At 47.6% G+C, this 25,509-nt stretch overlaps 1 protein-coding gene across 2 annotated transcripts in view; it reads left to right on the top strand.

Moving 5' to 3' along the window:
* The window catches only part of LOC147120127 (collagen alpha-3(VI) chain-like), a 147,646-nt gene that overhangs the window by 54,829 nt on the left and 67,308 nt on the right, over positions 1 to 25,509 (top strand). For both annotated transcript variants that reach the window (XM_085985685.1, XM_085985686.1), the window contains 3 exons: positions 7,186 to 7,824; positions 11,937 to 12,575; positions 18,950 to 19,543. In XM_085985685.1, the coding sequence (XP_085841811.1) occupies positions 7,186 to 7,824; positions 11,937 to 12,575; positions 18,950 to 19,543 (1,872 nt within the window). The remainder of the gene's footprint in view (positions 1 to 7,185; positions 7,825 to 11,936; positions 12,576 to 18,949; positions 19,544 to 25,509) is intronic.

Raw genomic sequence — 25,509 nt, 5'->3', positions numbered from 1 at the left:
GCCCCGACGTCGGTGACACTCCGAGAGAGGGACTCGATGGCCTCAGGCAACCGTGCCACTACCCCCATGAGCTCCGTGTGCCGGCGCTCCGAGTCCGCGTCCAAGCCCTCGAGGCGTTCCATCTCCTCGGCGAAGACCATCTCCGGACTGGAGGCCGGACTCTCCCTCTGGGGAGAAGGCCGCCGAGCTGGCCAACCCTTCCTGCGTTGCTGGACGCCGCTGGGCCCAGCAATTGGACTCCCCTCCGACCCTTCCCCCCTCTGGGGAGAAGGCCGCCGAGCTGGCACCCCCCTCCCGCGTTTCTGCAGGCCGCAGGTCCCATGAGCTCCCCTCCCCTCCGACACTTCTGCCACGCTCCCCTCCAGGGAAGACGTGTCCCCTACATTCGCATGGGTTGCCACGGCTGAGGGTTCCCCTGATGGGCCGCCTTCCTCTTGCTCCTCTTCCTCCTCCTCTTCTGAGGGGCTGTCACTGGCAACTTCAGGGACCTCCTCCTCACCATCTGAAAGCAGGAAGGCACAAGAGTAGCTTTAGAGTGAGGAGAGGGCGTCAGCGAGGGATGCATGAGTGGTGGCATTCAGCGCATTGGTCGGACAGTGGCAAAGGATGTAGATCTGATGCGCAAGTGGGATGAGAGAGGTCCAAACGTTGATGTCCTTACCATTGGTGCCCAGAACAGGGTCGGCATCTCCACATGCAACGGGGCCAATCACCCGGCCACCCATGATGCGCTCCACATGATGTTGCAGCTCGGTGAGCGGCTGGATCTGGGGTCGGCCTCCCCCGGTCGCAGTCCGGCTCTTCCTATTATTGGCCAGCTTGGCCTGCAAGAGAAAGGACGGCCTCTAAGTACAGTGTGTAGCCCTGATCTTGTGTGCACTGCCTCCCATGGTGGAATAGCCTGGCCAGTGTGTCGCCCTGATCTTGTGTGCACTGCCTCCCATGGTGGAATAGCCTGGCCAGTGTGTCGCCCTGATCTTGTGTGCACTGCCTCCCATGGTGGAATAGCCTGGCCAGTGTGTCGCCCTGATCTTGTGTGCACTGCCTCCCATGGTGGAATAGCTTGGCCAGTGTGTCGCCCTGATCTTGTGTGCACTGCCTCCCATGGTGGAATAGCTTGGCCAGTGTGTTAAGTGCAGAATGTGCAATTGATGTTCATGCCTGTCCCATAGCTGCTGGATGAGGGCTGGCCATTAGGACTTTCAGGTCCCTTTGCCCATAATGTGAGGTGCACATGCAAGGATGAGGAGGTCACTGGAAAGGGTACTCACCCTGACAATCCGAGTGAGGTCATTAAACTTTTTGCGGCATTGGACACCGGTCCTGGGGACCTCGCTGTTGGCTGACACCTTGCTGGCGACATGCCTCCAGGCTCTCCGGTAGGCGCGGACCGGCGCCTTCCTGCCATTATCCGGGTACAAAAGATGGCACCTCTTTTCCACACCACCAACCAGCACACTCAGATCAGGCTCTGAGAAGCGCTGCGCTCGTTCACGGGCCTTCTGCATGGCTTCAGGCGCTATTTGGGTCCAGCAGCAGTGTTCAGGCCTAGCTGGAGGGCACCACTATCCAGGGCGTGGCAGCAGACCAAGTCGACCCTTCCCCCTTAAGAGCTGGCCGGCGCCAGGGTGTCTGCTGTCAATCACGAGATGGCCGCACCTGCGCTGCGCCCGGCCTCGGCGCTCTCGCTCAGCACCTCCGGCTTAGCGCCTAAAGAGAGGCGTCCAGCGCCAGTTTTAGCGCTCGAGCAAACTCTTAGGGTGAAGCTAATGAATATCGGAGAAGTGGCCTCGATTTGGCGGCGGGCGCAAACTTTAGCGGCCGCCCGACTTTACCGCCCCAAAAGTGGCTACAATGAATTTCTAGGCCTGACATTCTGTGTAGTTTGATATGTCCTTGTGTTCAGGACTCATCAAACCTTTCTACTTTTCAGAAATCAGCTGACTGTTGTATCAGAGGATGCAACAGCCAGCCTGTGATCTCTACAATGGAGATGTCGGGGACTCCGGCTCCACAGCGGCTGAAGGCTGTAGGTAGAAACAAAGGTAAGTTAACATTTTCAACACTCTACACTCACCTCACATACTTACCAGTCCACACTTGCACCCATCACTCACCTCTACATTGCACTTTCAGACCCCTCCAACCCCCGCAGACCTCCTATTCACTTCCTACACTCCGGCGGGGTTTCACCAGGTCGGAAAGCCCGCACTTCAGGACAAAAAATGGGGATAATCCTATTTTCTGCCTGTTAACTATCTGTTAACAGGCAGTTAATAGGCTTTAATCCCTTCCTGCCTCCTGGCAAGAGGACACGGAGGTGGGACGGGGGCGGGTTTGCCACCCGCCCCCAAATTCTGCAACATTCCCGGCAGTCCCGCCTCCATACCCGCCTCCTCGGGGCTGAGAAAATTCAGCCCATTGTGTTTGGGAGGTTGCTGGTTCTTTTCTGACTGAATGGGGTACACGAAAAAAAGCAGAGACACATGCAGTCAGGTCCAGCAAAGGTTATGAGAACCTTACAATGCAGGGGAGTAGTTAGAAGTTACTTTGTTTAAGTTAAGCAAAACGACCCACTGATGTGACAAAGTATACCATGTTCATTATTACAAGGACAAGTTCTTTTGATTGAACTAAGTGAATCTGCTCATTGTTAAGTATGTGTATTGTATTGAACAATTAACACAAAGACTTAAACGTATAACTCAAACAGGTCTTTACTGGTTGGAGGTAGGGACTACACATAGGTCTTTACTTCATGCCCACAGGCGGGAACTGAGGGGGATCAGTACCCACAGTACTATTTATACCCCTATGGCCAGGAGTGGTACTGCGTATCACTACGCCCAACAAGTAGTGCAGTCCTGTCCATAGGTTCAAAGTAGCACACATATTACATACACAACATTCCTCCCTTCCTAGCTTTACAGTCATCTCCCCATTTAACATAACGTAACAACATATATACATATATAACTTCAGGTTTACATAACAGAATAACATAGATACATAGATAACTTCATGTCAAAACAGATCACAGATTCAGTCTCTGCGGAAAACAGTTCACAGATTCAATCTCTGTGGTGGAGTCGGTTCACGTTGCTGGAGTGACTCATTCAATAGTCCTTCCATGGATTTAACAGTTTGAACTTCCGAACTGAATTGGCTCCGTTCGGAGGGACCACGTGTGTGATCTGGTAGAGGTAATAATGGTTCAGATGGGTCATCTTCTGTTTCGACTTTTCCTTTTCTGCTTCTTGGAGACTCTCTGGGCTCCACTGTCAGCTGCCAGCTGCATGCGCAGTTCCTCCTTCTCTCCCTCCTTTTTCCGTAGTAGAGCCACCTTCTCCCGATGTTCCGTAGACTTTCGGTGCTCCTCCATGATTTCTGTATGGTGGGAGTCGAAGTTACAAGTTGGGCAGGACAGGACATAGTAATATTCGGTGTCGTCCTGATCTAGGCCAGCGAGAGGGTCTTCTATTTCCTCCATACCCAGCTGGGCGTTAGCCAGCTTTTGTTCCAAGTCCAGACATCTTTCCTGAAGAGACTTCTTCATGCGTACCTCTTCATCCAGCTTTTTCTGGGCTTTCAGCAAGTCGTTTACTAATGACCTCATTTGAGATTTTACTACTTCAACTTCTTTTGGAGATTGATTGATCGGACTATTCAATCCCTCTACCGGAGCAGCTGTTTCAGCGGTCTGTTGTTCTACGTTGACGTGAGTCAGCGTACTTTTGGCATCCAAGGGCTGCTCTGTTGCAGTCATCTCAGTCTGTGTTGCCACCTCAGCTCTTCCAATAACCTTTGAGAGCTCCGAACCCCTTTCGTTTGAATATTGAAGTTCGTGTTCAAGTTTTTTCCATTTCAGAGTCCTGTCCTTCAGCATATGCAAGAGTTGGCTGACCGTTAACTCCTCTGACATCAGACGTTTTGTGTGCTCCTGCTCCATTTTCTCCATCAGCTGCTTCTGTTGTCTTTCCAGATTCTCCAACTCTATATCAAAGAACTCTTTCGTTGCATTCAACTCTTGCTCAAAACGGCGAAGCATTTGTTCTAATTGCTGTTGTAGTTTGAAATGGAGTTGAGTTCGAGCCCGGTGTCCCTCAGAAATGGGCACATCAGTAGACTTGCCAGACTCAGAATCCACAGTTAAACTATGTTGTTGTTGCTCAGTGGAATTCTGTGCTGAAACTTTGTCTTTTGCACCTGAGTTGGGCTTACCATCATCCGTTCCAGAGTCTGGGCCGACTATCTTCACCGAGTTCTCACTCGTTATTGTTTGTAGGAAATGCCAGTCCATATTCATTTTCCTAATCCACTCCCGTCCTAGTAGTGGAGGACCTCCTTCAGATATCACATATAAGTCCATTATTTGACTGTCTTCGCCCTTGTGGACCACTGCAACCTCTATTTTCCCGATGGGGTACACTCTTTGCCCCGTGTATGTTTTCAATATAATCCCCGTATCCTGTAGGGGAATATGTTGGAATAACTTTCCGTAATCTTTCTTATTTATGACCGTCAATGCCGATCCAGTGTCCAATTCCAGTTTTACTTGGACTCCTTCTATCTGAAGAGTGACCCAAATTGTCTGGAGGTCTGCACCCTTACCAGCGTTGAGTACTCTTAAGCTAGCCAGTTCATTACAGCTTAAGCTAGCCAGTTCATTACTGCTAGCGTCTGAATCGGACTCCTGTTCGGCCACCTTGTGTACCTTTGCGTATTTCCCTTGCGGTGACTTCTTGTTGCTGGTCTTCTTCGCTGACCTGCATACTCTAGCTATATGTCCAAGCCTACCACAAGTTCTACATTCTTGGTTTTTAAACCAACACTGGTTCTGATCATGCGTTGTCTTTCCACAACGATAACATTTGCCAGAACTCACACCCAATTTGTGTGCACTGAGCTCCGGTGACCGTAGCTGCATTACTGCCGTGCCTCTCGCTGCGGCTTCGTGTGCTGCTGCCATAGTGACCGCCTTCTCAAGCGTCAGCTCATTCTCCTCGAGCAGTCGCTTTTGTGTATCCTGTTTAAATAAACCACACACAAATTTGTCTCGAAGTGCCTCTGTCAGTCCCGTTCCAAACTGACAATATTTCGCTAATTTACGCAATTCCAGCAAATATTCAGCATTGCTTTCATGCTGTAGCTGCCTTCTGTCATAAAATTTAAATCATTCCGCTAGCATCAGCGGCGTGGGGTTTAGATGATCTTTCAGGACAGTAACAATCTCATCGAACATCTTATCCGCCGGTTCATCTGGTGATAACAGGTGTTTCAATTGCCCGTATGTCTTCGCACCCATTAAATTTAATAATGTTAGTGCTTTATCAGCCTCACGAATTTTATTGGCCTTACAATAATTTTTAACTCGTTCAACATATATGGCCCAATCTTCGATGTCACTATCAAAGTTGCTAATATTCCCGTGTTTAGGCATTGTAGTACTTTATCAGATTTGCAATTTCTCAGATTTTTTTAAATTTTTTTACTGCTATCCAAGATGGCGGCTTCCCGCTCTTGCCGTCGTCCTCCGCCCACAAAATGGCGGTTTTCCCGCGCTTGGCGGTCTTCACCCGTCCCCCGACGCCGTCTCCCTTCAGCCCCGAGTGCGGCCCTTATCTCCGCCGTGATCGATGGCCCGCGCTTTTCACTGCGGCTCTCGCGCCTTCAGTGTCTGCCGACGCTGCGCCTTCCAGCCCGAGTGCGGCCCTTATCAGGGATTTCGATCGATCGCCCTTCTACCTCCGACTTCCCCCAGCCCTGTCTTTGCAGCCAACGCTGCTTGGCTTACCCACCACCGAGGTTGAAAAAGCTGCAGGATGTCTTCTGTCCTCCCGTTTTCAGTCGTTGATGGAGGCTTCAGGGTCCTAATGCCTGTCGCTTCCAGTGGGGTGGTGAGATTTGAAACCTCTCTTCAACGTCCTGTCTGTGGACGAAGCCGCCGTGGAATAACTGCCGCAGGGTAAGAACCTGACTCGTCGCCAGTGTTAAGTATGTGTATTGTATTGAACAATTAACACAAAGACTTAAACGTACAACTCAAACAGGTCTTTACTGGTTGGAGGTAGGGACTACACATAGGTCTTTACTTCATGCCCACAGGCGGGAACTGAGGGGGATCAGTACCCACAGTACTATTTATACCCCTATGGCCAGGAGTGGTACTGCGTATCACTACGCCCAACAAGTAGTGCAGTCCTGTCCATAGGTTCAAAGTAGCACACATATTACATACACAACATTCATAACTGTTGCACTGTATAAATAAAGCAGCCAAACAACTTGTAACTGGCCTTGTCATACCAAGTGTTTTGCTTGACAGCCTATGAAGAGATTCAAGAAGCAGACGTGTGAAAGACATAACCATCTCGCTCAGATCACAAGGGGATACTGTTGTTACACCCCTGGGTTACTCGATTGCATAGTTGGACATTGGTTACTTTGGGCACACGCCTAAATCTAAGACAGTCAGATTGATTATGGGAGTGATTGGCACCACTGTATCCGAGAGAATGTCTAAGGCATGACCCTAAACTTGTGCCGGAGGCAAAGGAGAGCCTGTCAGAATGCAGTTCTAAGAGTTACATTTAAAGTACATTAGCATAGCTAAAAATGCAAATGAAAAGATATAGTACAGAGATATTTTACAATCTTAAACAAGACTGAGTCTACCATCTATCACAACCTGCACACAGATTATATGTTTGAGCCAAAACAACAGGACATTCACTTTGTCCACAGCCTTCATTTGTGAAGACTGGCGTGAAGAATTTATTTACCTTATCAGATATTTTCTGCACTCTACACTTACATCTATCACTGACAGAACTCAAGCAATGTTTTTGATCTATTTTGTTCATATATGCAATCTGCCTCTCTCTCTAATTTCCTCTACAAATATTAATCATAGTGACTCTCAATTGGTACAGTTGGTTTTGTTTCCTTTTACCTTTTATAAAATTATGCCTGACTGATCATTTTGACTGTTATCTTGGTCTTTGTCCTTTTCTCCCGACAGCACCATCCTTCAAAGTGGATGCAAGAATCTTCTCTTTTATTCTATTTCTCTTTATAGTTCTAATTCTGACAATCCTCCCTGAAAGTAGCGATTTCCCTGGTTTTATACGATTTCTACTGGTTTCATATAACCTAGTGTGTATTTGTATGTGTATTTTATTCTAGTTACATCTGAAGCCGAGAACAGGAGAGACATTGTGTTTCTGATCGATGAATCAGATTATATTGGGAATTCAAATCTACCACTTGTCCGTGACTTTGTCGCTAGAATAATTGAGACCCTCGATATTGGAAGTGACAGAGTGCGAGTTGGGCTGGTACTGTACAGCAATACTGCAGAAATGGAGTTTTATCTAAACACCTACTCAAGAAAGGATGAACTTCTGTCTCTTCTGAGAACGCTCAGATTTAAAGGTGGCACGACACTTAACACTGGCAAAGCGCTGGACTTTGTCCTCAGATCCCACTTCACCAGATCTGCAGGCAGCAGGAGAGAGGAAGGTGTTCCCCAGTTTTTAGTGCTTATCACTGGTGGAAGATCTGGAGATGATATCAAACCACCTGCAGATGCATTGAAGCGAGCTGCAATAACAACCTTTACTGTTGGAGCCAGCAATGCAGACCCAGCACAGCTGAAAGAGATGGCTTTTCAACCCAGTTTGGCCTTCAATGTAAGGGATTTCTATTCTCTGTCAGACATACAGGAAAAAGTGATGACATCATTGCAAGGGCTACATGTTCCAAAACTAATTATTGAAGAGGCAACAGTACATATTGGAGAACCAGTAATTACCAGTACCAAAGGTATCTGAATTGTAATTATATTTTGTTCAAAGATCACTGCATTACTCTTAAGGTTGGAATACTTATAGAATATCTTTATTCTGTTGCAAGATATTTCATATCACTAATGCATCTCCATGGCCCTGGATACATTGTTTTTGATTTACAGGCTGGGCCAACATGGGTCAGGGAATGAGTATCAGGCAAAGTTTGAGAGTGGAAGGCCGAGGCTGTTGGTGGCAGTTTGGGAAATAAGATACCAACAGGTGTTATGATATCTCCTCCTTTTTGTACCTTTGTTAGGACCACTGTGGAAATTGGAGCAGGAAAACTGTCATCACTTCTGAAACTCAGGACATGTTTTTCTTTAACTAATCAGAAACCTCATATATGTGGTCAGTCATTAAACTCAAACATGACCCTTCGGACAGACAGACTCTAGAGATACAAAGGGTGTTATTTATTTTTAGAAGGATATCTCCCTGCTCTTATATTCTATGCCTCGGCTAATGAAGGCAAGTATCCCATATGCCTTTTTAACCACCTTATCCACCTGTTCTGCTGCCTTCAGGGATCTATGTACATGCAGACCAAGGTTCCTCTGATCCTCTGTCTTTCCTAGGGTCTTACCATTCATTGTGTATTCCCTTGCCTTGTTAGTCCCTCCAAAATGCATCACCTCACACTTTTCAGGGTTAAATTCCATTTGCCACTGTTCCGCCCATCTGACCAACCAATCTATATCGTCCTGCAGACTGAGGCTACCCTCCTCGCTATTTACCACCCCACCAATTTTCGTGTCATCTGCGAACTTACTGATCATACCTTTTACATTCACATCCAAATCATTAATGTAGACCACAAACAGCAAGGGACCCAGCACCGATCCCTGCAGTACCCAACTGGACAGAGGCGTCCAGTCACAAAAACAACCTTCGACCATCACCCTCTGCTTTCTGCCACTAAGCCAGTTTTGGATCCAATGTGCCAAGGCACCCTGGATCCCATGGCCTCTTACCTTCTTGACCAGTCTCCTATGTGGGACTTTATTGAAAGCCTTACTGAAATCCATGTATACCACATCCACTGCACTACCCTCCTCCACACACCTAGTCACCCCCTCGAAAAATTCAATCAAATTGGTCAGACATGATCTTCCCTTGACAAAGCCATGCTGACTATCCCTGATTAATCCTTGCCTCTCCAAGTGGAGGCTAATTCTGTCCCTCAGAATTTTTTCCAATAATTTCCCTACCACTGATGTTAGGCTCACTGGCCTGTAATTCCCTGGTTTATCCCTACTATCCTTCTTGAATAATGGTACTACGTTAGCTGTTCTCCAGTCCTCTGGCACATCCCCTGTGGCCAGAGAGGTTCTGAAAATGTGTGTCAGAGCCCCTGCAATCTCTTCCTTTGCCTCACACAGCAGCCTGGGATACATCTCGTAGGGCCTGGGGATTTATCCACTTTTAAGCCTGCTAAAACAGCTAGTACCTCCTCCCACTCGATGCTAATATGTTCAAGTACATCACAGTCCCCCTGCCCGATTTCTATGTCTACATCGTCCTTCTCCATAGTGAACACAGATGCAAAAAATTCATTTAAAACCCCACCTACATCTTCTGGCTCCACACACAGATTGCCACTTTGGTCCCCAATGGGCCCTACTCTTTCCCTAGATATCCTCTTGCCCTTAATATACTTATAAAACACCTTAGGATTTTCCTTTATTTTGCTCGCCAGTGTTATTTCATGGCCCCTCCTCGCTCTCCTAATTTCTTTTTTAAGTATCCCCCTGCACTTTTTATACTCCTCTAGGGCTTCCTCTGTCTTTAGTCCTTTGTATCTGCCAAAAGCCCCCCTTTTCTTCCTAATCCATTCTCGTATATCCCTTGACATCCAAGGTTCCCTGGGCTTGTTGGTCCCACCCTTGACCTTTACGGGAACATGTTGCTATTGTACTCTCTCAATTTCCTTTCTGAAAGACTCCCATTGCTCCGATGTGGATTTTCCTACAAGTAGCTGATCCCAGTCCACTTTGGCCAGATCCTGCCTTATCATATTAAAATCGGCCTTCCCCCAATTTAGAACATTTATTTCCGGTCCATCTCTGTCCTTTTCCATGACTACCTTAAATCTCACCGAATTATGGTCACTGTCACCAAAGTGCTCACCTACTAACACTTCTACCACTTGCCCGGCCACATTCCCTAGAATTAGGTCCAGTACCGCCCCCTCTCTTGTAGGATTTTCTACATGCTGGCTCAAAAAGCTCTCCTGGATGCACTTTAAGAATTCTGCACGCTCTAAGCCTTTCACACTCTGACTATCCCAGTTAATATTGGGGAAGTTGAAATCCCCCACTCTTATTACCCTATTATTTGCACATTTCTCTGAGATTTGCCTACATATCTGTTCCTCTATCTCCCCCTGACTGTTTGGGGGCCTATAGTACACTCCCAGCAAAGTGCTTGCCCCCTTTTTGTTTTTAAGTTCTACCCATATGGCCTCATTAGAGGAACCTGTTAATATATCATCCCTCCTTACAGCAGTAATTGACTCCTTAATTAATATTGCGACACTCCCTCCTCTTTTACCCCCCCTTCTGTCTCGCCTGAAGATTCTATACCCCGGAATATTGAGCTGCCAGTCTTGCCCCTCCCTCAACCATGTCTCCGTGATAGCAACAATATCATACTCCCATGTGTTCATCAACACCTTCAGTTCATCCACCTTATTCGCAAGACTCCTTGCATTAAAATAAATGCCATCCAGCCTTGCCCTACACCCTTGTGCCGTTACATATTTGCTCTGCCTTCTAAGCTGACTTGTTTTTTCCTCTATATTTGGCTGCACATCACCTCTTATTATAGCTCCACTCTGTATCCCATCACCCTGCCAAGTTAGTTTAAACCCCCCCCCAACAGTATTGGAAACCTCCCCACAAGGATATTTGTCCCGTTCTGGTTCAGGTGCAATCCGACCAACTTGTACAAGTCCCACCTTCCCCAGAAGCAGACCCAGTGATCCAGGAAACTAAAGCCCTCCCTCCTGCACCAACTCTTTAGCCACGCATTCATCTGCTCTATCCTCCTATTCCTATACTCACTAGCACGTGGCACCGGGAGTAATCCAGAGATTACAGCCTTTGAGGTCCTGCTCTTTAATCTGCTACCTAGCTCCCTAAATTCTTGCTGCAGGACCTCATCCCTCTTCCTACCCATGTCGTTGGTCCCAATGTGAACCACAACCTCTGACTGTTCACCCCCCCCTTCAGAATGCCCTGTAGCCGTTCAGTGACATCCTTGACCCTGGCACCAGGGAGGCAACAAACCATCCAGGAGTCACGTCTACGGCCACAGAAATGCCTATCTGTTCCCCTTACGATAGAATCCCCTACCACTATTGCTCTCCCACTCTTTTTCCTCCCTTTCTGAGCAGCAGAAGCACCCCCGGTGCCAGGAAGTTGGCTGCTGCTGCCTTCCCCTGGTAAGTCATCCCCCTCAACAGTATCCAAATCAGTATACCTGTTTGAGAGGGGGATGGCCACAGGGGTCCCCTGCACTACCTGCCTGCTTCTACTGCTCCGCCTGATGGTCACACATTTCCCTTCTGCCTGTGCAGCCTTTATCTGCGGTGTGACCAACTCACTAAACGTGTTATCCATGACCCTCTCAGCATCGCGAATGCTCCAAAACTCATCCATCCGTAGGAAAGACCAAGATTGCTGATGGGACAACCTACAAGCTGTTTTATGGGCCCTACGTGAAATGACAGAACTCAAACAATGTTTTTGATCTATTTTGCTCATATATGCAATCTGCCTCTCTTTCTAATTTCCTCTACAAATATTAATCGTAGTGACTCTCAATTGGTATCGTTTGTTTTGTTTCCTTTTATCTTTTATAAAATTATGCCTGACTGATCAATTTGACTGTTATCTTGGTCTTTGTCCTTTTCTCCTGACAGCACCATCCTTCAAAGTGGATGCAAGAATCTTCTCTTTTATTCTATTTCTCTTTATAGTTCTAATTCTGACAATCCTCCCTGGAAGTAGCGATTTCCCTGGTTTTATACGATTTCTACTGGTTTCATATAACCTAGTGTGTATTTGTATGTGTATTTTATTCTAGTTACATCTGAAGCCGAGAACAGGAGAGACATTGTGTTTCTGATCGATGAATCAGATTATATTGGGAATTCAAATCTACCACTTGTCCGTGACTTTGTCGCTAGAATAATTGAGACCCTCGATATTGGAAGTGACAGAGTGCGAGTTGGGCTGGTACTGTACAGCAATACTGCAGAAACGGAGTTTTATCTAAACACCTACTCAAGAAAGGATGAACTTCTGTCTCTTCTGAGAATGCTCAGATTTAAAGGCGGCACGACACTTAACACTGGCAAAGCGCTGGACTTTGTCCTCAGATCCCACTTCACCAGATCTGCAGGCAGCAGGAGAGAGGAAGGTGTTCCCCAGTTTTTAGTGCTTATCACTGGTGGAAGATCTGGAGATGATATCAAACCACCTGCAGATGCATTGAAGCAAGCTGCAATAACAACCTTTACTGTTGGAGCCAGCAATGCAGACCCAGCACAGCTGAAAGAGATGGCTTTTCAACCCAGTTTGGCCTTCAATGTAAGGGATTTCTATTCTCTGTCAGACATACAGGAAAAAGTGATGACATCATTGCAAGGGCTACATGTTCCAAAACTAATTATTGAAGAGGCAACAGTACATATTGGAGAACCAGTAATTACCAGTACCAAAGGTATCTGAATTGTAATTATATTTTGTTCAAAGATCACTGCATTACTCTTAAGGTTGGAATACTTATATAATATCTTTATTCTGTTGCAAGATATTTCATATCAATAATGCATCTCCATGGCCCTGGATACATTGTTTTTGATTTACAGGCTGGGCCAACATGGGTCAGGGAATGAGTATCAGGCAAAGTTTGAGAGTGGAAGGCCGAGGCTGTTGGTGGCAGTTTGGGAAATAAGATACCAACAGGTGTTATGATATCTCCTCCTTTTTGTACCTTTGTTAGGACCACTGTGGAAATTGGAGCAGGAAAACTGTCATCACTTCTGAAACTCAGGACATGTTTTTCTTTAACTAATCAGAAACCTCATATATGTGGTCAGTCATTAAACTCAAACATGACCCTTCGGACAGACAGACTCTAGAGATACAAAGGGTGTTATTTATTTTTAGAAGGATATCTCCCGTAGCTCTGCTTGCATGCCAATCATTGTGGATTCTGGGAAACTGGAATCAAAAGAGTGTGGGGAGCAAGTATCAGGCAAGATTGAGCCCCATCAAGAGAGTGGGGTCTGATGAACAAGAAGTAGGAAAGACCAAGACTGCTGGTAGGACACCCTACAAGCTGTTTTATGGACCCTCCGTGAAATGTGTTGGAACAATCTCAGCCTGTTTCCTAGTGAGCATGAGCCAATAGTACAAAACTGCTCCCAGTGAAGTAATGGTTGCAATCTCACAGAATGGTCACAGAGTCAGGGGAAAGTAATTGGGACCCTTCTGCTTGAGCCTCTGAAGATTGAGGTGACATTTGACTCAGTGAAGTTGCTATCTCTGAAGGACCAGCTTCCAGCTGTACCTTGTAGTTGCAAAAATTGCCAGTCCCTGAGAAAAAGCTCCCTCCTGTGCTGGCGTCAGAGGGGCCTGTTAAGGAAGACCTGAGAGACAGAGACAACTGGGCTAATGTTCAGCTGGAGAAACTGAATATTCCCAATTCAGTTTTGAAACACCTGAGCTACAGTGCTGTCAAATCCTTCTAGCAAGGAATTAATGGAAGTTGCCATAGCTGCCACTGCAGAAGCCATGCTTTCACTCTGAACTTCCTCCACAGACATTGCCTGGACTATCTTATTCTCCAGGGTGTTCTCCCTGGACTAGCAATCTTCCTGCATAGTGATGCAGTTGTGGGTAATGGTCTCCTCCAACTTTTCCACTTTCTCCATCACGTGAGGAAGCTGTCTCCACTGCCTGGACATGAGATCAAGGCTTCTTGACCATAGTTTGTGAATACCGGGCCCCTGAGATCTAAGTCACTAGGCTCCTCAGCTAAGGGCAGTCGCTTCGCCTCCCTCCCGGGAGACATGACTGGCTCCTCCTCTTCCCCTCCTTGCTCCTCCTGCTCACTCGTGTTCTGTGTATCACCCAATAATATAACCTGTCTATTGCTGTCTACATTCCATGATTGGATGTATCTGGGCTGGTGCTGGAATTAGTAAGCTGTCATGATGGAGCTGATGAAGATGTTGCATGAATGTTTGCTATGGGGACTTTAATGGCAGGGCCTGACTTACATGTGAGTCCTCGGTTTGCCGCCCACAGTTTGAGAGGCTGGCTGGCTGCGGGCGGGTAGGCCTGCGGATGCGAGGGGCCGGTGCGGCAGTGAGATCGTGGGGAGGTGGGTGGGAGCCGGGGCGTCGGCAGTTGTGGATCATGGGGGGGGTCGAAGTGTCGGCAGTCGGGATCGCGGGGGCGTCGAAGAGTCGGCAGTCGGGGATCGCGGGGGGGTTGAAGGGTCGGCAGTCGGGATCGTGGGGGTGTCGAAGGGTCGTCAGTCGGGGATCGCGGGGGGGTCGAAGGGTCGGCAGTCGGGGATCACGGGGGGGTCGATAGGTCGGCAGTCGGGGATCGTGGAGGAGTCGAAGGGTCGGCAGTCGGGGATCGCGGGGGGGTCGAAGGGTCGGCAGTCGGGGATCGGGGAGGGGGTCGGCAATCAAGGATCGTGGCGGGGTCCAAGGGTCGGCAGTCGGGAATTGTGGGGGGATCAGGGGGTTGGCAATGGAGGATCGGGGATCATGGGGGGTCAGCAGTGTAGGATCGGGGATCGCGGGAAGGGGGTCGACGGGTCGGCAGTGGAGGATCGGGGATCGCAGGAAGGGAGGGCGACGGGGGCGACGGCTGTGGAGAATCATAGAAGATAGGAGCAGGAGTAGGCCATTCAGCCCTTCGAGCCTGCTCCGCCATTCAATGAGATCATGGCTGATCATCCAAATTCAGTACCCTGTCCCTGCCTTCTCCCCATATCCCTTGATCCCTTTAACCTTAAGAAATATATCCAACTCTTTCTTGAATATATTTAATGAACTGGCCTCCACCGCCCTCTGTGGCAGAGAATTCCACAGGTTCACCACTCTCTGGGTGAAGAAATTCCTCCTCATTTCAGTCCTAAATGGCTTACCCCTTATCCTTAGAATATGACCCCTGGTTCTGGACTCCCCAGCCATCATAAACATCCTTCCTGCATCTAGTCTGTCCAGGCCTGACAGAATTTTATAAGTTTCGATGAGATCCCCTCTCAATCTTCTAAACTCCAGTGAGTATAAGCCCAATCGACACAATCTCTCCTCATAGGTCATTCCTGCCATCCCAGGTATCAGCTGGTGAATCTTCGCTGCACTCCTTCCATGGCAAGAACGTCCTTCCTCAGGTAAGGCGACCAAAACTGCACACAGTACTCAAGGTGCGGTCTCACCAAGGCCCTGTACAACTGTAGCAAGACATCCTTGTTCCTGTACCTGAACCCTCTTGCTACGAATGCCAACACTCGGCAGGGGGGGTTCAGCCGGGGATTTGTGGGGGCGGGGGGGAGGTGGTTGGAGGATTGGTGGGGGAGTGTGGCGTCGGCCAGGGATCGGGGATCGGCGGCGGGGGAGGGGGGGGTTGCGGTGAGAGGATTGGGGCCCGAAATTGGAGGATTGTGGCCGACCTCAGCTTCATCGGTAGGGGGGAAGGCCTCAAGGTGGGGGGGGGTCGGATGCCTCGTGGGGGGGTCTCCGATTGCGGGGATGGGCTAGGCAGGGATTCTGGATCCAGGAGGCAGGTAAAAAGCCACTTACCTCCTGGATCCAGCAGTCCCCGCCTCGCTTTAACTGCCGGGTTTCACGAATTGTGTGAAACCCATCCACACGTATTTAAAAACAAAATGGAGGTGAAAAAAGAGGTTTCCAGCCTCATTACAATATTTAACTTGACGTTCTGCTCCCTGGGAGCGGGTTGGTCGCCCGCCCCCCCGTGACCTGCCCCCGTTAAAACTGGAAGTGGGCGGGTTGGAAGCGGGATCAGGTCGGGAATCACATTTTTAACAATTTAACTGCCCCCCCACTCCTAGGAGGGTAAGAAAGGGAATGCTTTTAGGAGGTGGCCTCTCATTTGTGACTTAGAAGAAGTGACTGAGCAATGATAGGAGGCCTTACAATTCAGGGAATCGTCTGAAGGCAGCAACAACTCACTTTACCGTAGGCCATCCACATCATTACCAACCTACTCCTAGCAGCTATCCTCCAAACTGTCCATCTACCACTGCCTCCCAGTACGTCTGTCAAGGAGTTGAGCAGCTTCTTGGATGTAAAAGATATCATGTCACCACTCCTCCCCCACCGCCCCCCCCGCAGCACCCCCACGCCTCTATGGCACTTTTCTGCTGATTGTGGTCAACCTTTTATTTTGCAAGCAGAATTCGAATTGAATAAGGCAAACTGATTGACTCAACATTTAAGTTCACTCGGGTGTCTGCAGACATTACATCGTGAGAAAGTTTTCAGGTGCAGGCTCTGCATCAAGCTCTTAATCTGTCACACTAACACTACCACCCTTGGTCTCAGGGCATAGGATAAAGCATAATGGAATCATGAGGTAGGGGACTGTATGTGGGGTGGGGAGTTGTGAAATCCATTCTGAATACCTATTCATCCACTTATTAGGTTTCACTGTGAGGGCTTGGTGGGTATATAGGTGTGTCTTGCTTCTAGCAATCTCTATAGACGTGCATGGGTAGACATCATTTGACTTACCTTGGCCAACCTTGTGAGTTCATTAAATCATTTCCAGCATTCTTTTGCCATTCATGGTATCGTTGAGGTGGCGTTGACTGTCTGCCACCTCCCACCATACTCTCTGTATCACCCGCTTCAGAGTCCACTAATCAGGGATGATAAAAAGCCGATCCTTCCTTGTCCTTATCTCTAATTATAACACCTCCATGGTTTCGCCTGAAAATCTGGATGCGTTTATCACTGCAGATGCTCCTGATATTGCTTCTCCATTGCAAGCCTATTTCCACTTGCTCTCTCCCTCTAGTTCAACAACTTCTGCTCTTCTAATCTGCTGCAGGCTTTGAAACACTGCAGCTAAACCACACCAATCTCCAGCTCAGTGGCAGGGAACCAATCAAGAGCAGGAATGCAGTTGTAAACCCAAACTGCATTTGAAATGAGACTTCCTCCAGGAAAATGTTGTGGGTTCCCAGTGGTATCCCATGGGTGAACAGAAAACCTCCCCTAAACCTCCAGAAGGAAATTCAGGCCTAAGTGCCCAAAATGAGGAAGCATTCAATTTACATAGAAGATAGGAGCAGGAGTAGGCCATTTGGCCCTTCGAGCCTGCTCCGCCATTCAATGAGATCATGGCTGATCATCCAATTTCAGTACCCTGTCCCTGCCTTCTCCCCATATCCCTTGATCCCTTTAGCCTCAAGAAATATATCCAACTCTTTCTTGAATATATTTAATGAACTGGCCTCCGCCGCCCTCTGTGGCAGAGAATTCCACAGGTTCACCACTCTCTGGGTGAAGAAATTCCTCCTGATTTCAGTCCTAAATGGCTTACCCCTTATCCTTAGACTATGACCCCTGGTTCTGGACTCCCCGGCCATCAGAAACATCCTTCCTGCATCTAGTCTGTCCAGACCTGACAGAATTTTATAGGTTTCGATGAGATCCCCTCTCAATCTTCTAAACTCCAGTGAGTATAAGCCCAATTGACACAATCTCTCCTCATACGTCATTCCTGCCATCCCAGGTATCAGCCTGGTGAATCTTCACTGCACTCCCTCCAATGCAAGAACGTCCTTCCTCAGGTAAGGTGACCAAAACTGCACACAATACTCAAGGTGCGGTCTCACCAAGGCCCTGTACAACTGTAGCAAGACATCCTTGTTCCTGTACTCGAACCTTCTTGCTACGAAGGCCAACATACCATTTGCCTTCTTAACCGCCTGCTGCACCTGCATGCTTACCTTCAGTGACTGGTGCACAAGAACACCCAGGTCTCTTTGCACTTCCCCTTCTCTCAATCTATTGCCATTCAAATAATAATCTGCCTTCCTGTTTTTGCCACCAAAGTGGATAACCTCACATTTATCCACATTATAGTGCATTTGCCATGTTTCTGCCCAATCACCCAACCTGTCCAAATCGTACTGGAGTTTCACGACATCCTCCTCACAGCTTACCCTCCCACCCAGCTTTGTGTCATCTGCAAATTTGGAGATATTACATCCAATTCCCTCGTCCAGATCATTAATATATATTGTGAACAGCTGGGGTCCTAGGACCGATCCTTGCGGTACCCCACTAGTCACTGCCTGCCACTCGGAAAACGACCCGTTTATTCCAACTCTTTGCTTTCTGTCCGCCAACCAGTTCTCTATCCAAGTCAATACCTTGCCCCCAATCCCATATGCCTTAATTTTGCACGCTAATCTCTTATGTGGGACCTTATCGAAAGCCTTCTGAAAGTCCAAATACACCACTTCCACTGGTTCTCCCTTATCTATTTTACCAGTTACATCCTCAAAAAATTCCAGTAGATTAGTCAAGCATGATTTACCTTTTGTAAATCCATGTTGACTTTGTCCGATCCTGTCACTGCTTTCCAAGTGCTCTGCTATTACATCTTTTATAATAGACTCGAGCATTTTCCCCACTACCGATGTCAGGCTTACCGGTCTATAATTCCCTGCTTTTTCTCTACCACCTTTTTTGAATAGTGGGGTAACATTAGCTACCCTCCAATCCATGGTTTAAATCCCCCACCTCAATGAACACAAAATTCAAAGACAAAATGAATTGTACCTGTTAAAAAAATGCCCTTGAAATGCATTGCATTAAGTTTGTTGAACTCATATTGAGTAGATCTGTACAGGAAATGTTAATCACTCTTTAAAGGGAGAGCACAACAAGAGATAGATAGCAATGGATAATGACAAACTGAAATTTTAAATTTTCCCTTCCGGTGGTTACAACTATCCTAATTATATTTCCTCAAAGTACAGATTTATTTTCCATGAATTATTTCCATGTTTTGATTTTGTATATTAATGTTCAGTTTCTACAGCCAGAAAGAGAGATATTGTCTTCCTAATCGATGGTTCTCCTGGAATGGGGAGGTCATTTCGTCAAGTCCGTGAATTTCTGACGAAAGTAATTCAGGAGCTCGATATTGGGCCTGACAAAGATCAAGTTGCTGTGGTACAATACAGTTCTGGCCCAAGAGTTGAATTTGGCCTCAATAGTCATTCAACTAAAGATGAGGTGCTGAATGCAATAAAAAAGCTGAGCCTGAAAACAGGAAGACCCCTCAACACTGGTGCTGCACTGGACTATGTTACAAAGAATGTCTTCAGTCCATCTGCTGGGAGCAGAAGAGATGCTGGAGCTTCACAAATCCTGGTGCTCATCACTGCTGGGAAATCCAGAGATGATGTTGGACAGGCAGCAGATGCAGTGAAACAGGCTGGTATAGTGCCCATTGCTATTGGAGCCAAGAATGCAGATGCATTGGAGCTACAACAGATCGTATCTAATCCAGATTCTGTTTTGAAACTGAGCGACTTCCAGGAATTGCAAACTATTCAACAAGAGCTGCTATCTAAAGTTAGAGCAGTGTTTGTGATTGAGGAACCAACAGTTACCACCGAAGGTAAAAGCCTTTGCTAAACTGTGATTGTTTTAGCTTATTAAATTTATGTAAGAGAACACGAACTGAAGGAAAGTGACTGATATTGCAAGGGGAGGGTAACCAAGACTGACGATGCACAATCTGTAAATATGTTCTACTCAATGAATTCCTTGACTAAGTTCTAAGCTTGCAGCCAAAAGCCCCACCCAATATCAGACTGTTAATGCAAGGGCGTACAATACAAATTGGTAGTTCTTAGCCATTCTCTAACAAGTCACTGAGACCCTGCAACTATTTCACCTGTGTTGATGATAAACTAGCACATTGAGAATGTGTAGCAACTGCCATTTATATTTAGATGTAATAATGTAAAAATGTAGAAATGAGAAGGAGCCTTTCAGTTCCTCCTGCTCCATCATACATTTCAGCACCCAGACTGATCATTTTAAAATCTTCTTAACACCATTACCAACCCTTGCCTTTGTGTTAACATAGAAACATAGAAAAATATGAGCAGGAGTAGGCCATTCGGCCCTTCGAGCCTGCTCCACCATTCAATATGATCATGGCTGATCCTCTATCTCAATACCATATTCCCGCTCTCTCCCCATACCCCTTGATGCCTTTTGTGTCTAGAAATCTATCTATCTCCTTCTTAAATATATTCAGTGACTTGGCCTCCACAGCCTTCTGTGGGAGAAAATTCCACAGGTTCACCACCCTCTGAGTGAAGAAATTTCTCCTCATCTCAGTCCTAAATGTCCTACCCTGTATCCTGAGACTGTGATCCCTCATTCTAGACCCCCCAGCCAGGGGAAACATCCTCCCTGCATCCAGTCTGTCTAGTCCTGACAGAATTTTATATGTTTCAATGAGATCCCCTCTCATTCTTCTAAACACTAGTGAATACAGGCCTAGTTGACTCTGTTACGTCCGTGTATAATAAGAAACGGACTGCGGAGAACGGTACAACAGGTGTTTACTCAACGTGGCTCAAACTGCAACTGATCTGTACAGATTACTACTCAGTGTTATATACAGGTGTGGTCACTGCCGGTACTGCAGTATACATGAGCGGTAAAACATAGTCCCCCCCCTTAAAGGTATATACATTACAATTCCTCCCCTTTTAGATTAACAGTACCATAACACTCATTTAACAATTAACTATCAAACTAATTACAATTAACACTTTTAACATGCAACATTAGCTGAAAATAGTCTATATTTATATATTCAGTCTTTGGGGAGGCTTCCTGATCCTTTCTGGATAGCGCCTTTCCCGAGTGTCTTGCTCTTGGTGCGGAGGCGATTCTGGCCCATCATCGGTTGGTTCATCAGCTTCCGATGCTAATGTTTCTGGGGTAGATGCGACCTGTACGTCGGGTTCATCACCAGGTACGTATGGGCGAGGCATGGGGTTGACTTGTTCCTGTGACTCTAGGATCTGGTCAGCATGGCGTCTCACAGTGCTCTCCCCAACGTCCACTGTGTACATTAGTGGGCCCTGCCGTGTGCATATCGTTCCTGGTTGCCATTTTTCTGTTCGGTAGTCGCGGGCCAAGACTGGTTGCCCTACATTGAAGCTCCTTGTTGGCTTCTCATGGATGTGCTGGAATTGCTTACTCTCAACATCTCTTCGTACGTTTGGTCTGAGCAAATCCAGGCGAGATCTTAACCTTCGGTTAAAGAACATCATGGCTGGGGCCTGGTTGGTGACTGCATGTGTCGCATTTCGGTAGGCGAACAGGAAATTGTCCACCTTGTGCTGCAGCGGAATGTTGTCATTGTACATAGCCTTTATTGCCTTCTTAAAGGTTTGTACGAACCTCTCAGCCAATCCATTTGTGGCTGGATGATACGGGGTGGATGTGTAATGCCTTACCCCATTCATTTTCAAGAACCTCCGGAACTCTTCGGACACAAACTGTTGTCCGTTGTCAGAGCAAATCTGTCCTGGCAAGCCATTCCTGGCAAAAATGGTCCGTAGGACTGCAATAGTTTTCTCCGTGGTGGTGGAGGACATTTTGATGACCTCAGGCCATTTTGAGTGCGCATCCACGGCTATTAAAAACATTGAGTCCATGAATGGACCAGCAAAATCAATATGCACCCATTGCCATGGAGATGAGGGCCACTCCCATGGGTGTAGAGCGGCCTGTGGTGGTGCATTTTGGACTTTCTGGCATCCTGAGCAGCTCTTGGTCAGGTCCTCGATTTGTTTATCGATTCCCGGCCACCACACTTAAGCCCTGGCTAGGCTTTTCATTTTACCCCTCCCAGATGACCCTCATGAAGCTCATTGAGCACTCTATCCCTTAACTTGGGTGGAATTACCACTCGGGATCCACACATCAAGGTCCCCAGGCACACTGACAGCTGTTCTCTCCTTGTCGAGAATGCTGGCAACAGTGAGTCGCCATGTGCTGGCCATCCCTTCACCGTCAAATCATATACCTGAGACAGTGTCGGGTCATTTCGGGTTTCCTTTTCGATACAAACGTTAGTTACCGGTAGGTATTCAACTATAGTCGAATGGAATATTTTGACAGGATCCACTGCTGGTGCTTCCTCCGCAGTAGGCAGTGGCAGGTGTGATAGCCCATCAGCATTTCCATGCTGTTTCGTGCCCTTATATTAAATCTCATAGTGGTGCGCCCCTAGAAAAAGTGACCATCTTTGTAGTCATTGCGCAGTCATCACCGGAACGCCCTTCTTCGGATAAAAAATGGAGACAAGAGGCTGGTGATCAGTCAGCAAGGTGAATTTCTGCCCGTGCAGATAGTGATTGAACTTTTTCACTCCCCACACTAGTCTGAGTGCCTCCCTGTCAATCTGGGCGTTGTTACGCTCGGCTGAGGTTAGTGATCATGACGCAAAGGCTATTGGCCTCTCTGAGCCGTCCGAGAATTTGTGCGACAGCACCGCTCCAATGCCGTAGGGTGACGCATCACATGCCAACCGAATTGGTAATGCTGGGTTGTAATGGGCCAATACCTCTTTCGATGTGATTAGTGTTTTGCTCTTCTGGAAAGCTTGTCTACATTCGTCATTCCACTTCCATGGCACCCCAGTTTGCAGTAGGGTGTTCAGTGGGTGTAGTATTGTAGTCAAATTTGGCAAGAACTTATGGTAGTAGTTTATCAGCCCGAGGAATGACCTCGGTTGTGACAGATTTTCCGGTGCTGGAGCCTTGACTACTGCCTCAATCTTCTCTGGGGAATTATGTAACCCCTCCTTATCGATAACGTGGCCACAATACGAGATCTGTTTTCTAAAAAACTCGCATTTGGGGCGGTTAGCTCGGAGCCCATATTCCTGCAATCTAGTGAGCACCTGCTCCAGGTTGGCAAGCTGATCACTGTCATTTTCGCCCGTGACCAGGATGTCGTCCAAATAACACTGGGTCCCTGGGATCCCTTGCAGGACTTGTTCCATTGCCCTCTGCCAAATAGCCGGAGCTGATGCTACCCCGAATACCAGCCGGTTGTATTGGTAGAGACCTTTATGGGTGTTGATTGTGAGGTATTTTTTTGATGCTTCTTCTACCTCCATTTGCAGATACGCCTGGGCCAGATCAATCTTAGTGAAGCGTTTCCCTCCAGATAGCGAGGCGAAAATATCTTCAATCCGCGGAAGTGGATATTGTACGGTGTGAAGGACCGGGTTCACTGTTACCTTAAAGTCCCCACAGATGCGAACCTTCCTTGGTTCCCCAGGCGCGCTGCTCAACGACTTTTTCATCACAGGGACGATGGGTGTAGCCCACTCGCTCCAGTCTACCTTGGACAGTACACCTGAACGTTCCAGATTCTCCAGCTCTGCTTCGACGGCTGGGCGGATCGCATAAGGTACCGGTCTGGCCTTAAAAAATTTTGGGCTTGCGTTTTCTTCAATTTTAATCATCGCTGTCATGCCTTTTAGTGTTCCGAGTCCTTGCTGGAACACTTCTTTCGCGTCAGTTAGGAACTTTGACAGTCGCCCAGGTGTGACGTCGTCATCCTTTTTGTCAGCCACAGTCAGTGCCTGTATGGAATGCCAATCCAGTTGTATTTTTCGGATCCATTCACGTCCCAGTAATGGTGGTCCTCCATCTTGCAATACATACAGGTCTAGTTTTGGTGTTTCCTTACCGTTATATATAACGGTCACCCTTATTTTTCCTTTGGGGTAGACTTTTTGCCCCGTGTACGTCTTCAAAATAATTTTTGTGTCTCTCAAGGGTATGTGTGAGAATAGCCGCTCTTAGTCCCGTCGGTTTATGACTGTTAGAGCTGATCCTGTGTCCAATTCCATCTTTACCTGGACTCCTGCTATCTTGAGAGTGACCCAAATGGTTCGGTGATCCTCCGTTGTGATCACATTATGTAGTTTCAGACAACTCAGTTCCCTGTTTTCGGAGTCGTTTTCACTCTTTTGTTCATCTGAACTATTCTCCGTTATCTTATGTACCTTCTTGTACTTCCCTTTGGTCGGTTTCTTATTGCTGGTTTTCTTTCCCGACCTGCAGACTCGTGCTATGTGTCCTACTTTTCCACACTGTCTGCACACTTTGTCTTTGAACCAGCAATCATTCTGGTCATGTGTTGTTCTGCCGCAGCGAAAGCACTTCTCTGTTCCATATGACATTTTGTTTGTGCCATATTCTTGCGGTCTCTGTTGTATCTCTGCAGCGCCCCGTGCTGCTGCTTCATATGATACCGCAATGCTGAAAGCCTTTTCCAGCGTAAGGTCCTTTTCAGATAAAAGCCGTTTCTGGGTTCCTTCACTTTGAAGCCCACACACAAACTTGCCCCTTAAGGTTTCTGCCAGTCCCGCTCCAAACTGGCAGTGTTTTGATAGTTTGCGCAGTTCTGTTAAATAATCAGCATTGCTTTCATCCTTATGCTGGTTCCGTTTGTGAAACTTGAATCTTTCTGCTATCAGCAGCGGTGTGGGATTTAAATGTTCCTTTAGTATCGTTACTATGTCTTCAAAACTCTTTTCCATTGGCTTCGTTGTGGTTACTAGATTTCGTAATAACCCATATGTCTTTGCACCCATTAAATTTAACAATACCAACGCTTTCTTGTCATCTGACACCTCATTTGCCTTGCAGTACACCTCTATTCGTTTGACATATGTAGTCCAATCTTCGACTTCATTGTCAAATGCGGTGATACTGCCACTCTTCGGCATTTTGGGTGTGGTTTAAAATGGCATCTCCCAATGGCTTAAAATGCCGTCTCCCGCGCTTTCCTTCCTCCCCCGCTGCTGCCGACGCCGCTCCTGGTGGTTCTCGTGGCAATGGCGGCGCCCTGTAGGTTTCTGCGCGTCTCTCTCTCCCTCTCTCCGACGCTGCTCGGCCCCTGAACACCGGCTGCACCCTGTGCGCTCTGCCCTCTCTCTCCCCGTCGACGCTGCTCGGCCGTTTGCTGTGCCGCTCGGTCGGGCTCTAGCCCGCCGCCGTCCGGGAAGGGTCTGCGCACTACCTGTTGCCAGCCCGTTTCGCTGGACCACCTCGACTGGAAAGCCAAGCCTGGCTCTCGACAGCCTCCCCCGCAATTCTCGAGTCTCTGCTGGATGACTGGGCGGTTGCCCGTGGTCGACGCCCGAGTCTCTGGCCTTGACCTCCAATCCACTGATCTCCAGGAACGAATCCCCGGGAGGTGATGCAGAGTTGCAGGTAGGTTTGAAACTGCCTCGTCGCCAATGTTACGTCCGTGTATAGTAAGAAACGGAATGCGGAGAAAGATACAACAGGTGTTTTCTCAACGTGGCTCAAACTGCAACTGATCTGTACAGATTACTACTCAGTGTTATATACAGGTGTGGTCACTGCCGGTACTGCAGTATACATGAGCTGTTAAACATAGTCCCCCCCTTAAAGGTATATGCATTACAGACTCAATCTCTCCTCATACGACAGTCCTGCCATCCCAGGAATCAGTCTGGTGAACCTTCGCTGCACTCCCTCTATGGCAAGTGTATCCTTTCTTAAGTAAGGA

This window comes from Somniosus microcephalus, chromosome 4, assembly GCF_052327205.1.
Source record: "Somniosus microcephalus isolate GS21.2 chromosome 4, FLI_Smic_1.0, whole genome shotgun sequence".
In the NCBI taxonomy this organism is placed as follows: Eukaryota; Metazoa; Chordata; class Chondrichthyes; order Squaliformes; family Somniosidae; genus Somniosus; species Somniosus microcephalus.
This window is presented reverse-complemented; position numbering and strand designations above follow the sequence as displayed.